We start from the raw sequence: 15,539 nt of genomic DNA, 5'->3' as shown, positions 1-15,539 counted from the left end.
TAGTCTTCCTTGTAGTCTTGTTGTATGGGCATGAGTTTCACTTTTTCACTTTGGGTTATGAAAAATTAAGGTGTCTTCAAAAACTGGGAGATTGTGTGAGCAAACACACAATCACGCTTTCTAGTTTACTTTGCCATTTTTGTATTTTTCTGAAACATATACGACTTTGTGGGTGGAGGGGGCACCAGAATATTCAAGACTTACAGGGACAGAACAAACCTTAAATTCATTCGAGTGCATACACATATATAATGCTTAAATACACTCTACGAAGTCCTGAATAAGGGGCCTTCTTGAATGCTTAAGGACCTCTGGTGATGAAAAGCTCATCACCCCAGAGCCTCTGAGTACCATCTCTGGGTACCTCTGATTATTAGAAAGTCTATATTTAGCTCATATTCGTATCTTCATAGCTTCTCCCCAGAGACCCTCATAACCATCCTTGAGATCCATCCAGAAGTTAGACACCTTGTTCATGGGATAGCCTATCAACAGTGGTGGGAGCTACCATGCACCTCCTTCTAGACTTTTCTCAGCTAGAACTTCTCCTTTCATTCATATTCCAGGCATGAGTCAGAAGCCCGTAATAATCATTCTCCCCTAAACACATTTAAGGTTGGGTACGTTCCTCCACTGTAGGGGTACACTTATCACTTTTGGTGAGATGCCTTCCTACTCTTCATGAAACATATGATACATTTTAAAATTGACAGCCATATATTATAAATTACAAATTTTGAGATTGCTTTTCACTAAAATTCAATGTTTTTTATCCTCACACTACATCAAATTTTCTCCACATTAAACCTGTACGTATTCAAGATGCAAGCCCAATTACCAGATACTGAATCACAGATATTTCAAGGTCAATGGCAAGGAAAACTTGAAAAACTAAGATATGTGACATAAATTCAGATAGAAAACAAAAAGATCCTGATATACAATTAAAAGAAGATTATCCCTTACTACAATCCTAGAACTTTATATTGCACTGAGATTTAGAATAATTATCATAAATCTATTTTCTTTTTATAGAAAAAAAGTTTTCTCCTTTTAACAGAACAAATATCATTTCTCCTTTTAAAGTTTTTGCCAAGGATAACACTGGTCCCAGAGTCAGTGTTCACAAAAAAGTTTTTTTGAACAGATGAATGGCTTTCTCATTAAAATATAAATATTGTAATTAGCTGAAAGTAGAAACAGAACTAATAATTCTGACTCTATATTCCCTTACTATATGATGTAAGAAAAGTTGTTTTAATTTTGAATTGAAAATTATTTTGTTTATATTAAGAAAGGTTTCATGACAGCATCACCTCAAGAAAATAGAGCAAAATAATCTTAATCCACTTGCAAATTAAAAGTACTTTTGCCTAATCATTTCTAATGGAATTACGAAGAGTATGATTACTTCTATCATTTAAAATACATTTCTTTATATTTCTGTTCTCTAGATTCTGAATTTTGAATCTTCTAAACTCAAATTTTAAAATTTCAATTTTCTTACAATCACAAATAATTCTAGTATTTATTTATAAACCAAAGCATGTCATGATAATCAAATTATTTAGTTTAGTTGTTTTGTATTTCTGTCAGAAAAAATTATACTATGTGGAACTGGTGGAAAAATAATCTATAATTGAATAAATTTATTATTATTGCAATGCAATAATTATTGCTAAAATTAAAGTTTCTATTATCTGTCTCCACAAATAGACAGACTTGAGTATTTATTTTAACAAAAAAGTTACCAAAATCACAAGGAAGAAATTACTCAACAGTTGGTACTATAAGTAGAGCAGTCTGCTTTTTAAAGAGACTACAGAAAGAAAAGGCTGGAATACCTAAAACTTATATCATATACTTAAAATGACATAATTCAGGTTTACAGATGCACAAGTGGACTGTAGCTCTGCGGGTTTTTATTTATTTATTCATTTGATTCTTCCATCTCTTAAGGGCTTCCCTGTGGAGATTTTATATACATGTATAAAATATACATATTATACACATATAAATATACATAAAACACACATATATAAATACGCATGATATAAATATAATAGGAATATATATATAATTTATTTCATGGCTTTATGCACTATGAAAAATAAGTTAAGGAATGGTAATTAAGAAGCAATTAGAGCAGAGAGCTCAGTGAAATATTAGTTTATTCACTATTTTTAATAATTCTCCCTGATGAAGGGAAGAAAATATTTTAGTTTTAGGAATTTAACTTAAAACGTGGTATGCAGAAGAGTAACTTAAAGACGATACCTATAAAAGAAATCTTATTTTGGTAACTGTGTAAATAAGGGAATCACCATAAGCTTGAACTGATGTCTCAAAAACATTCAATGATGCACATGAATAAGATTCTAGCATCTTAGAACAGATACACAAAGAGTGTCTTTAAAAATATGCAAACCATTTTCACCTTTATCCCCTATATATTGCTAGATTTCTGGAAATCTGCCATCTAATAAAACAGATTCTTTAACGAGGGTGTCAAACCATTTCAGCTAGGTTTTGCCTAAACTTTCCTTCTTCATAGCAGTTCACCAAAAGTGAATGCCAGCTTTTGCCTCCTCTAAGAAATAGAAATAAATATTTTGTTTCAATGAATCATTTTTTCCTTGAGTTTTCTTTAAGACTAATAAGACTAAGGAATGCCTTAAGGGAAAACTCAGTTATGAAAAAAACCTGTGACTTCAAGATAAAAGGATCCTTTGGTCTCTGAAACGAATTCTCTGTCTATGGCGCAGGCCGCCAGCGGGCCATGTCTTCCTGCCTCCCAAGTGCTGCTCATTAGGCAGCTGCAAAGCCAGACGCCAGACTTTGAGCAAACACTTTTCCTCCCCAGCACCAGCCTCTGAGTCCTTGCCTGGCTCCTTTCCTCTGGCTTCTTTCCTGGCACCACTACTGACTGCCAGGAAAAGTTGAGGGCCACAGCTGCCCGTCTTCCTTTAATCATATTCTCCATGTGTCCTTGTTATTCCCAAATACTTCTTGGGGTGAGGAATCCCTTGAGTGACAAATTGCTCAGAAGTCTATGGTTATGCCTCTGCTGTGGCAGCGCAGCCCACAGGCCAGGAAGAGTCCTGAGTTCGAGTACTGGCTCTGAAACCAGCTTTGACATGCCCCAGGAGAACTGTTTCACCATCCTGGGTTTCTGTCTCTACATTGGACTTGCCTCCAACAAAGGGGGAGAAAGGACACTTCCCACTTAGGTTCCAGGAACACAGGGCTCTGCTGGTTTGGATTTTTCTGGATTTTATAGTACCTAGGGCTGTGCAACGGGGTGCCAGGGATGCTCAAAGTTGCAGAAAAAAGAAGACTCATCTTTTGAAATGTCATCTTTGGTTGAAGGATGGGGGGCAGAATCTTTTTTTTAAAAGTTTACATTAAACAAATGTGTCTATATTATAGAGTATAATGCAAAATTCCCACAAGTTTTTAAGACAAAACATAAACCCGCAAGGAGATGCAGGTAAGGTAGATACTGGAGGGAATTCATACACTTTATTTTGAAAAAGTTACAAAATCCCTGGGTTGCATGCATGCTGATGTTTCTTTTTGTTTCGACATCCTATGAGTTTGAGGATAAAAAATACTGGGAACTTCCACTAAAGGCAGATATTTTGGTCCCCTAGAAATAATAAGAATTTTAAGGTATGATATAAACAGTGACTGGTATTTAAACTTTTTTTTTACGCGCAGGCTCAGTGGCCATGTCTCACGGGCCCAGCCGCTCAGCGGCATGTGGGATCCTCCCGGACCGGGGCACGAACCCGCGTCCCACGCATAGGCAGGCGGACTCCCAACAACTGCGCCACCAGGGAAGCCCGTATTTAGACATTTACGTCCAGGTTTTACTGTGAAAACCATCGTGTGACTTCAAGTTCAAATTAGTATGCACAATTTAAGAATGGTGAGACTGTTTTGTCCTTCAGGAAAATTAACTGTTTTGGAGAGCAGTCTTATTTACTTATGCATGTGTGTGTATTGTACATATCTACCCAGAACTGATTATTACCAAATTTGAAGTTCAGGAACAAAGATCATCATAAACTCTTATATCCTTCATTATCTGACTAATAATATCTTACTGCTCAAAAAAGGTTAACATTTTCTCTAAGCATTTTATGAGGACTGTCTCTTTTATAACTAAACATTCAACTTGAAATCCATACCTAGCTTAAAGTATATCTATCTTCTCTCTCTCCTCACTAGCATGGAAGCTGCATGACAGCAAGGATGGTTTCTTGTCCATTTTGTTTATCTCTGTGTCTTGGGTACCTGGCACATAATAGGGACTCAACAAATTCAAATAGATGAATGAATGAATGGTCAACATATCAGATAGCTTTGTCAGCCATCTCTCTCCTCAAGCATCTAACTTCTCCCTTGTGCTGAAAATCACCTGGTTTTCTACTTTTAAAAAATATGGAGAGAATCAGATTTTCTGTTTAACCCCCTCTTCTCTGCAAGGTTTTCTCTATAAACCAGCATTGTCCAGTAGAAATAGAGTGTGAGCCACCAACATAATTTTAGAAGTGTCTAGTAGCCACATTAAAAAGTGAAATTAATTTTAATAATATATTTTATTTAAGCCACTATACCCAAGATATTTTCATTTCAACATGTAATTAATATAAAATTTTTAATGTTATCATTCTATTTTTGTACTCAAACTTCAAAAACTGGTGTGTATTTTACATGCACCTTATTCCAGACTAGCCACATTCCAAGTGCTCAACAGCAACACAGGGCTAGTGGCTGCCACACTGACAGCACAGCTCTGCCCCTGTCCTTTCTCCAGTCCTCAGAGTAAAAATTATAACCTACTCAGAGACAAACTCCATTACCATTGCATTGTCTTAGTGCTCTCCTGAAACATGAAGGACCTTGTTCCTATAATTCTCTACCATCTTTAAATGAGTCCTTTCTACTGATTTCTTTCTCTCTGAGGACGTTTTCAATAGTGCCCTACAGCATCAGCAGCAGGATAGGGTATTCTTAGTTTTTGCTTTTCTATTATCAAAAAAGCTAATATTTTACTCATAGAATCTATTTTGCCAAGGTATTGATCATCTTTATCATCACAGTTTTACCGTTTCTCTTCATTTTTATTAATATAGAACAGTCACATCTGCACATAAATGTCTAAATATCAGCCATTGTTTAGAATACTAAAGAAAATTAAGCACGGTGTTCATCATGAATTCTTTTATTAAGATTGTTAATTGAAATTATTTTGTTTATGGTCCACATAGAATCCTTTCATGGGATTGTTTTTTTCATATGGTTACCACTTTATACTATTACTTTCTTGGCCTTCAATTCGATTACATTTTCTGTATCTTATTTAAAAATCTTAAATAGTGATAGTATTCAACAGTGCAAACATTTATGTCTGTAGCCCATATTCATGCAATAAAAATTTATTATAAATCACAGAATCCATGCTTAGGAATGTTCAGCAAACATTAAATTTGATGTAGAACCAAAGGCATATTTAATTCTTCCAAAGAGATAGTAGTTTCATCAAAACCTATTAAAAATTAAGAAAAACATGCTTATTTGAATATTTGTTCTCTGCTATTTTATTTCAAGACAGTGAACCTGATTTTAAAAAAGATTTTTAAGCATGTTATTCATTCATGTATAACAAGATGGGTTTTGGTCAAAATCAAGTGTCTATTCGAAAATTACTGAGAGAAGCCAGACAGGTAAACACAAAATGAAATCCATATAGTAAAAAGTCAAAAGAAAGAAAATGCTCAGTTTAAGACCTGAAGAGGGTGATGGAGGAATACAGAAGGTAAGTTTTTGAAAAACAGACCATTCTGCCAGATGAGTAAAGACTGATGTCTCAGGAGAATGGAACTCTTGGCCCAGATCCTCTGTATGAAGACATGAGGTGTAAACAGTCAACTCAATTATTGTTTAATTATACAATATATGGAGTGACGGGTTTGCTTTATCATCAAGGCCTCCTGATTTTCATCTACTTTTCTCTTGATTTTAATCGTTTTATTGCCTTGAGTCACATTCACTTGGCATTCCATATAACAATGAATTTCTAGAATTTAATCCCCATTTTATCCTATTCTCTTTCTATAAACAAAAAGTTTAAAAGCTAAAGCCCAGGTAATGTATGAGGAAGAGTGTTTGTGTCCACAAAACATATAATAACTGGTGTATATTTTCTGCAAGAACAAAACAGATAATAGGTACTGTCATTATTATCTTCGCTAAAAAAAGACAATAGCAATGACAACTACATAAATTGGTGTACCTCTTTGGGCAATGATTTTGGCAATATTTGTTAAGTGCTTTTAAACTATTTATTTCTTTCATTTGATTCTACTTTGGGGAATCTGTTCTAAGGACATAATGTATGCCCTTAGCTACACATCCTCCTACACTGCAACATACAGTGCATGAAGCAAGACCCTTTTAGAGGCAGCATGGCCTAGAGGCTAAGTGTATGATCTCTGGAGAGCCTGGGCTGGATAGCCTTACTCCACCACTGACTAAATGCGTGATACTGAGCAAGCTGCTTAAATGCTGTGCCTCATCTTCCTCATCTATGACATGGAGATAATTTGAGTACCTCATAGGGTCTTTGTGAGGATTAAATGAGCTAATAAGTGTAAATCACTTCTCCCAGTGAATTTAATAAATGTTCGCTGTTACCATTACTATGTTCATAATGGGGCCAATTATAACAGCAAAAAATGGTAAGAGCCCCAATGCTCCACAATACAAGACTGGCTGCATGAACTGCGGTCTATCCACTGGAGGGCCAAGTCATTAAAATTCATCACAGTGTGCACAGTGTCTAGCACAGCACAGAAACTAATTCCTACAAGTGTTTAATGCAGTCTGGATTTTGTGGTGAAATACACAAAGATACACACTGGGTCACATTTTAATATCATGGAAATTGGGATGTGTCTTAAGGTCAAGGGCATGTCACAGTTTAATGGGGAGTGTGTGATGCATCTCACATTTGATTCAGCCTGTGGTAGGCAGAATAATGGCCTCCCAAAGATGTCCATGTCCTAATTGCAAAAACCTGTCAACCACCATATAGGTGAAAGACTTTGTAGATGTGATTAAATTAAGGACCATGACATGGGGAGATCCTGGATCACAATGGGCCTTATAAGAAGGAGGCAGGGGTCAGAATTAGTAGAAGATGTGATGATAGAAGCAGAGGTTGGAATGATGAGAAGAAGGGGCCAGGAGCCACGGAACGCATGCAGCCTCTAACAATTGAAAATGGCAATGAAATTATTCTTCCTGAAGCCTCCAGAAGGAACCAGTTCTGCCAACACCTTGACTTTAGCGCAAAGACACTAAGTTTGGATTTCTGACCTCTAGAACTGTAAGATAGTAAGTGTGTATTAGTTTAGGTTATCAGGTTTGTAGTAATTTGTTACAGAGCAATAGAAAACTAACATGTAGTCAAACTACGTGAAATAAGGTTCTTTTTTACTTCAAGGCAATGTTAGCAACGTTAGGCCCTCAGTGCTTTCTGAATACCACTTGACAGCATAAGAGACAATCAATGTAAAGCTACTGAATGAATGTTGAATGGAATAGCATACAACCATCAGAATGATGTTTACAAAGAGTATATAATAAAAGAAAAAAATGTTATTTGAAAAATAAAGATGATCAGGAAACTTGCACAAGCCTCTTAGATAGCCTCATCCACCAGAGGGCAGAGAGCAGAAGCAAGAAGAACTACAATCCTGCAGCCTGTGGAACAAAAACCACATTCACAGAAAGATAGACAAGATGAAAAGGCAGAGGGCTATGTACCAGATGAAGGAACAAGATAAAACCCCAGAAAAACAAGTAAATGAAGTGGAGATAGGCAACCATCCAGAAAAAGAATTCAGAATAATGATAGAGAAGATGATCTAGGACCTAGGAAAAAGAATGGAGGCAAAGATCGAGTAGATGCAACAAATGTTTAACAAAGACCTAGAAGAATTAGAGAACAAACAACTAGAAGAATTAAAGAACAAACACAGATGAACAATACAATAACTGAAATGAAAAATACACTAGAAGGAATCAATAGCAGAATAACTGAGGCAGAAGAATGGATAAGTGACCTGGAAGACAGAATGGTGGAATTCACTGCCACGGAACAGAATAAAGAAAAAAGACTGAAAAGAAATGAAGACAGCCTAAGAGACCTCTGGGACAACATAAAATGCAACAACATTTGCATTATAGGGGTCCCAGAGGGAGAAGAGAGAGAGAAAGGACCCGAGAAAATATTTGAAGAGATTATAGTCGAAAACTTCCCTAACATGGGAAAGGAAATAGCCACCCAAGTCCAAGAAGCACAGAGGGTCCCAGGCAGGATAAAACCATGGCAAAACACACTGAGACACATAGTAATCAAATTGACAAAAATTAAAGACAAAGAAAAATTATTGAAAGCAACAAGGGCAAAACGACAAATAACATACAAGGGAACTCCCATAAGGTTAACAGCTGATTTCTCAGAAGAAACTCTACAAGCCAGAAGGGAGTGGCATGATATATTTAAAGTGATGAAAGGGAAGAACCTACAACCAAGATTACTCTATCTGGCAAGGAACTCATTCAGATTCAATGGAGAAATCAAAAGGTTCACAGACAAGCAAAAGGTAAGAGAATTCAGCACCACCCAACCAGCTTTACAACATATGCTAAAGGAACTTCTCTAAGTGGGAAACACAAGAGAAGAAAAGGACCTACAAAAACAAACTCATAACAATTAAGAAAACGGTAATAGGAACATACATATCGATAATTACCTTAAACATGAATGGATTAAATGCTCCAACCAAAAGACACAGGCTCGCTGAAGAGATACAAAAACAAGACCCATATATATGCTGTCTACAAGAGACCCATTTCAGACCTAGGGACACATACAGACTGAAAGTGAGGCGATGGAAAAAGATATTCCATTTAAATGGAAATCAAAAGAAAGCTGGAGTAGCAGAACTCATATCAGAAAAATAGACTTTAAAATAAAGAATGCTACAAGAGACAAGGGACACTACATAATGATCAGGGGATCAATTCAAGAAGATATAACAATTATAAATATTTATGCATCCAACATAGGAGCACCTCTATACATACGGCAACTGCTAACAGCTATAAAAGAGGAGGAAATCAACAGTAACACAATAATAGTGGGGGACTTTAACACCTCACTTAGACCAATGGACAGATCATCCAAACAGAAAATTAATAAGGAAATACAAGCTTTAAATGACACAATAGACCAGATAGATTTAATTGATATTTATAGGACATTCCATCCAGAAACAGCAGATTACACTTTCTTCTCAAGTGCACATGGAACATTATCCAGGATAGATCACATCTTGGGTCACTAATCAAGCCTCAGTATATTTAAGAAAATCGAAATCACATCAAGCATCTTTTGTGACCACAACGCTATGAGATTAGAAATGAATTACAGGGAAAAAAACATAAAAAACACAAACACATGGAGGCTAAACACTACGTTACTAAATAACCAAGAGATCACGGAAGAAATCAAAGAGGAAATCAAAAAATACCTAGAGACAAATGACAATGAAAACACGACGACCAAAAACCTATGGGATGCAGTAAAAGCAGTTCTAAGAGGGAAGTTTATAGCTATACAAGCCTACCTCAAGAAACAAGAAAAATCTTAAGTAAACAATCTAACCTTACACCTAAAGGAACTAGAGAAAGAAGAACAAACAAAACCCAAAGCTAGCAGAAGGAAAGAAATCATAAAGATCAGAGCAGAAATAAATGAAATAGAAACCAAGAAAACAATAGCAAAGATCAATAAAACTAAAAGCTGGTTCTTTGAGAAGATAACCAAAATTGATAAACCATTGGCCAGACTCATCAAGAAAAAGATGGAGGGGACTCAAATCAATAAAATTAGAAATGAAAAAGGAGAAGGTACAACAGACACTGCAGAAATACAAAGCATCCTAAGAGACTACTACAAGCAACTCTATGCCAATAAAATGGACAACCTGGAAGAAATGGACAAATTCTTAGAAAGGTATAACCTTCCAAGACTGAACCAGGAAGAAAGAGAAAATATGAACAGACCAATCACAAGTAATGAAATTGAAACTGTGATTAAAAATCTTCCAACAAACAAAAGTCCAGGACCAGATGGCTTCACAGGTGAATTCTATCAAACATTTAGAGAAGAGTTAACACCCATCCTTCTCAAACTCTTCCAAAAAATTGCAGAGGAAGGAACACTCCCAAACTCATTCTATGAGGGCACCATCACCCTGATACCAAAACCAGGCAAGATACTACAAAAAAAGAAAATTACAGACCAAAATCATTGATGAATATAGATGCAAAAATCCTCAACAAAATACTAGCAAACAGAATCCAACAACACATTAAAAGGATCATACACCATGATCAAGTGGGATTTACCCCACGGATGCCAGGATTCTTCAATATACGCAAATCAATCAATGTGATACATCATATTAACAAATTGAAGAATAAAAACCATATGATCATCTCAATAGATGCAGAAAAAACTTTAGACAAAATTCAACACCCATTTATGATAATAACTCTCCAGAAAATGGGCATAGAGGGAACCTACCTCAATATAATAAAGGCCATATACCACAAACCCACAGCAAACATCATTCTCAATGGTGAAAAACTGAAAGCATTTCCTCTAAGATCAGGAACAAGACAAGGATGTCCACTCTCACAACTATTATTCAACATAGTTTTGGAAGCCCTAGCCATGGCAATCAGAGAAGAAAAAGAAATAAAAGGAATCCAAATTGGAAAAGAAGAAGTAAAAGTGTCACTGTTTGCAGATGACATGATACTATACATAGAGAATCCTGAAGGTGCCACCAGAAAACTACTAGAGCTGATCAATGAATTTGGTAAAGTTGTAGGATACAAAATTAATGCACAGAAATCTCTTGCATTCCTATACATTAATGATGAAAAATCTGAAAGAGAAATTAAGGAAACACTCCCATTTACCATCGCAACAAAAAGAATAAAATACCTAGGAATAAACCTACCTAGGGAGACAAAAGACCTGTATGCAGAAAACTATAAGACACTGATGAAAGAAATTAAAGATGATACCAACAGATGGAGAGATATACCATGTTCTTGGATTGGAAGAATCAACATTGTGAAAATGACTATACTACCCAAAGCAATCTACAGATTCAATGCAATCCCTATCAAATTACTAATGGCATTTTTTACAGAACTAGAGCAAAAAAATCTTAAAATTCATATGGAGACACAAAAGACCCTGAATAGTCAAAGCAGTCTTGAGGGAAAAAATGGAGCTGGAGGAATCAGACCCCCTGACTTCAGACTATACTACAAAGCTACAGCAATCAAGACAATATGGTACTGACACAAAAACAGAAATATAGATCAATGGAATGGGATAGAAAGCCCAGAGATAAACCCATGCACCTATGGTCAACTAATCTATGACAAAGGAGGCAAGGATATACAATGGAGAAAAGACAGTCTCTTCAACAAGTGGTGCTGGGAAAACTGGACAGCTACATGTAAAAGAATGAAATTAGAACACTCCCTAACACAATATACAAAAATAAACTCAAAATGGATTACAGACTTAAATGTAAGAATGGACACTATAAAACTCTTAGAGGAAAACATAGGAGGAACACTCTTTGACATAAATCACAGGAAGATCTTTTTTGATCTACCTAGAGAAATGGAAATAAAAACAAAAATAAACAAATGGGACCTAAAAAAAAAAAGAAAAATAAAGAATATAAATTTGCATTTCAGTGAAATCACAATTATACTAAATGGGCAAACATCAAATTATGCATATGAGAATTCCAGAAGAAAATAAATTAAAATAGTTATTGTGATTATTTCTGCTTATTGGGACTATAAGCGATTTTACTTTTTGCTTTTACGTTTCCACAATTTTTTAAAATAATGAACAGGTACTGCTTTCCTAATGGGAAAAAGCACATCAAATTCATTTAAAAAGTAGATAGCAGGGCTTCCCTGGTGGCGCAGAGGTTGAGAGTCCGCCTGCTGATGCAGGGGACATGGGTTCGTGCCCTGGTCTGGGAAGATCCCATGTGCCGTGGAGCGGCTGGGCCCGTGAGCCCTGGCCACTGAGCCTGCGCGTCTGGAGCCTGTGCTCCACAACGGGAGAGGCCACAACAGTGAGAGGCCCGTGTACCGCAAAAAAAAAAAAAAATTAGAGTTATTGGTGCATAAGGAGATTGAGTTTAGCAATATCATCCAAGTTGATTTTCATGTTCTATATTATGCTGCTATCTACTTTTTTTTTTTTTTTTTTTTCAGTACGCGGGCCTCTCACTGTTGTGGCCTCTCCCGTTGCGGGGCACAGGCTCCGGACATGCAGGCTCAGCGGCCACGGCTCACGGGCCCAGTTGCTCCGCGGCATGTGGGATCCTCCCGGACCGAGGCACGAACCCGTGTCCCCTACATCGGCAAGCAGACTCTCAACCACTGCGCCACCAGGGAAGCTCCAATAACTCTAATTTAATTAGTAATTCAAACGTTTGAATTCATAGGTCTGGCATGTCAGTCACTGTGCAGTCATCACGGATATGCGTTCAATTTTGAAAACATGGGTCCGCTTTAATAATAGTAAAATTATGATTATTATCTTCAAAAATCTTCTGCCAGGCAGCCACTGTGAGCTGCTTGAGGACAGCAGGGTGTCAAAGAGTTAGTGATTCAGGCAGAATTATTGGCAATTGACAGAGAATCTGGGAATCTGCAGAATGATTCTGCTTCACTTGAGTGTTGAAACACGAGAGCTCTTCCCAGAAGTGTGGCTCTTCGACCTTGGAGAAGCCATTCCACCACTCTGAACCTCAGTGTCTTCCTTCGTGTTATAAGGGTGTAGAATTAAATTATCTCTAAGATTAATGCCCTCCCGCTCCCGGCAGTACTTTCACTATTCTACAGTCTTACTTTGTAGTCATACAAGGATTGCTGTGAATCGGTGTGAACTAGGTCCTTTGCACTGTGCAATTGCACTAATACCATCACCATCAGATATTTCACAGTGTCAGAAAATAAACTTCATAGTGTATAAACAGGCTTAAACCTGTGAGGGTTACAGCAGCAGCCTGATGTCTGGTTAGTCACTGAAGCTTTACAGCTTGTCACTTGTCAGATCTTGGAGCAACGCATTCATGACCTCGGGAAAGTTTTCTGCTTTCTTGCATGAAAATTAAGCACATTAACAAAACTTAATAAGAGCTTTCCAACTAAATGCAATACCTGATAATTTCTCGATTATTATGACTTTAAATGAGAAAGACATTTTTGGAAGACTTCATGTGTGAAAATTTAGTGGAAGCTTTAAATGTCCTAGGATATTTATTATCTTTTTCTTTCTAGAAAATACTGATAGAATACCTCTTACTTGAAAGGCTTAAGTTATTTAATCCAAATCTCGAGGAATTTATAAGTCTGTAGGGTGGAATAAATCACATACATATTTAACTCTAATGCAAAACAGAAAGGTAAATGCCAGAGAAAGATAGAGATGTATTACTATGGATAGAATTTCAGAGGAAAGAGAGATTATGTCCAGCTGTCCTGGCAGAGAGATGGTCCGGGGAAGCTTACAGGGTACATGGTATTGAAGGCTACTTGGATACAGAATTCAAGAATTGAGATGGAAGGGGAGGACTTTTTTGGTGGAAGGAACAGAATGAGTAATGTCTTGGTGACATGGGGAATTTGGGGTGTGTATGGAGAAGAGAATAGAGTGAATTTGATGGTACTGAACTCCAGGTTAAGAAGCTATGGGATAAAAATTGAAATGATAGACAAGATACAAATAGCCAAGGCCTTGAAGGAGAACTAAGGAGACTGCACTTTACTCCACAGACAGCTGAGAGCCGTAGAGGACTTCTAAGCAATTACTTAATTGATTTGCATTCACTTCCCCCTGTTATAGAGGTTAAAGGTAACTTTGTAGTTTAAAGGTCGTTATAATTTCTTACTCAACACGTGAACAAAGCTGCCCACTGTACCTCACCCAGTGAACTGGAAAAGACCTAAAGTTTACAAGTTTGAAGCTCCGAGGGAGAAGATTTCCTTCATTGCTCTAGTATTTATGTTGTGTTGAAGGGCAGTGGCTCCATTAAGATGTTGGGGTGAAAGCTATGCACACACGAGGCCCAGGAAGCCCAGTTGTCTGGAGGATAGAAGGTGACTTGGTCACACTGACCTTATCCTGTGGCCCCCAGGCTTCCCAGTCTCTGGCCTTCTGGACATCAGGGCTTGGCTCTGGCCCTTTGTACACAGCCGCTGGTTCTCCTACCTCACTGCTCTTGGGCACTGGCACTAACTCTACTTTCTGTACATGAAAACACAACACTGATTCGGCACAGTGCTCTCTTTGTGTTTGAATGAGCGTGTGTGTATGCATGTGCATTTATATGTACATGTATAAATATACACACATCACACAAAACGGTGATGGCACATACCATAATCTTATTGTTGTAGCTGCTATTTTGTAGGGAAACATGTATTTTTCCTAAATAGTCTGTGAGCGTTTTAAGAGCAGGGTCACCATATTGTATGATGAATCTGGCCAATACTCGATTACTGTTACAGCGATTAGTTGATTTAAGCGAAATCCTTTAGCCTCCAGCATACGCTTCATTTCCTTCTAGGATCGAAGAGCAGCTGCTTAACGTACTTGGTACAATAAGGCAAAAAATATGGTTTCTAAGACAAAAAATATGGTTTCTATTTTCTTTTCGATCTGTAAAAGGCGAGATGGCTTATTTCTTTAAAAGCTCCTGAGGTAAGGCAACTGAGCTCATCACGTGAAAGCCATCTATCAACAGGTACGTGCACACGCATGCGTGCACGTGTGACATCAGCCAGCTCACAACTGCAGAGTGGAGAAATCATGTGCTAACTATTAAATGCAGGTGGTGTCAGCAGATGGCTGGAGTTCATCAGCTAGCATGGTTTTCATGTACTCTACTGGACACTTACCTCAATAAAGAAGATGCTGGCTGCTGACGTTGGATGGTGATACATATAGACTGTCACAAGGATGGCTGCGGCTATAATGAGGACGAGGATGAGAATTCCAACGATGAGGCCGGCGTGAAGGGTTCCCCCTTTCTTCTCGGCTGCACTGTCATCTGTAGAGGCTGGAAGAACAGCACAGCTGTCAGGACATTCACGTGTGCACGTGTAGGTCTGCGTTTTCATTGGAGGGAATATTTATATTCTTAATAAAGTACCAGTGAATTTTTTTTTTCACTTTCTGTACAACTATCCTTTTCTTTTCCATAACACCAATTTTAGAAGTTAGATGCTCTTTATTTGGGCAAATGAAAAATCCATACTATTAATGATTAAAAACACATTTATAATTGTGTTTTAATTTATAGTTCATCTTTATTCTGTTAAATAAGGCAAAATTAATAGCCTTTATT

The 15,539-nt window shown here is 37.2% G+C and overlaps 1 protein-coding gene across 1 annotated transcript in view; it reads right to left on the bottom strand.

Moving 5' to 3' along the window:
- The window catches only part of PLXDC2 (plexin domain containing 2), a 416,593-nt gene that overhangs the window by 29,225 nt on the left and 371,829 nt on the right, over window positions 1-15,539 (bottom strand). Inside the window, exon 14 of the mRNA XM_027121784.1 lies at window positions 15,091-15,251. Within this exon, the coding sequence (XP_026977585.1) occupies window positions 15,091-15,251 (161 nt within the window). The remainder of the gene's footprint in view (window positions 1-15,090; window positions 15,252-15,539) is intronic.

This window comes from Aethalodelphis obliquidens, unplaced genomic scaffold (genome assembly GCF_003676395.1).
Source record: "Aethalodelphis obliquidens isolate GAN/ISIS:26980383/991018 unplaced genomic scaffold, ASM367639v1 scaffold23, whole genome shotgun sequence".
NCBI classification, from domain to species: Eukaryota; Metazoa; Chordata; class Mammalia; order Artiodactyla; family Delphinidae; genus Aethalodelphis; species Aethalodelphis obliquidens.
Note: the sequence above shows the minus strand (reverse complement) of the source record. Positions and strands in the feature narration are given on the sequence as shown.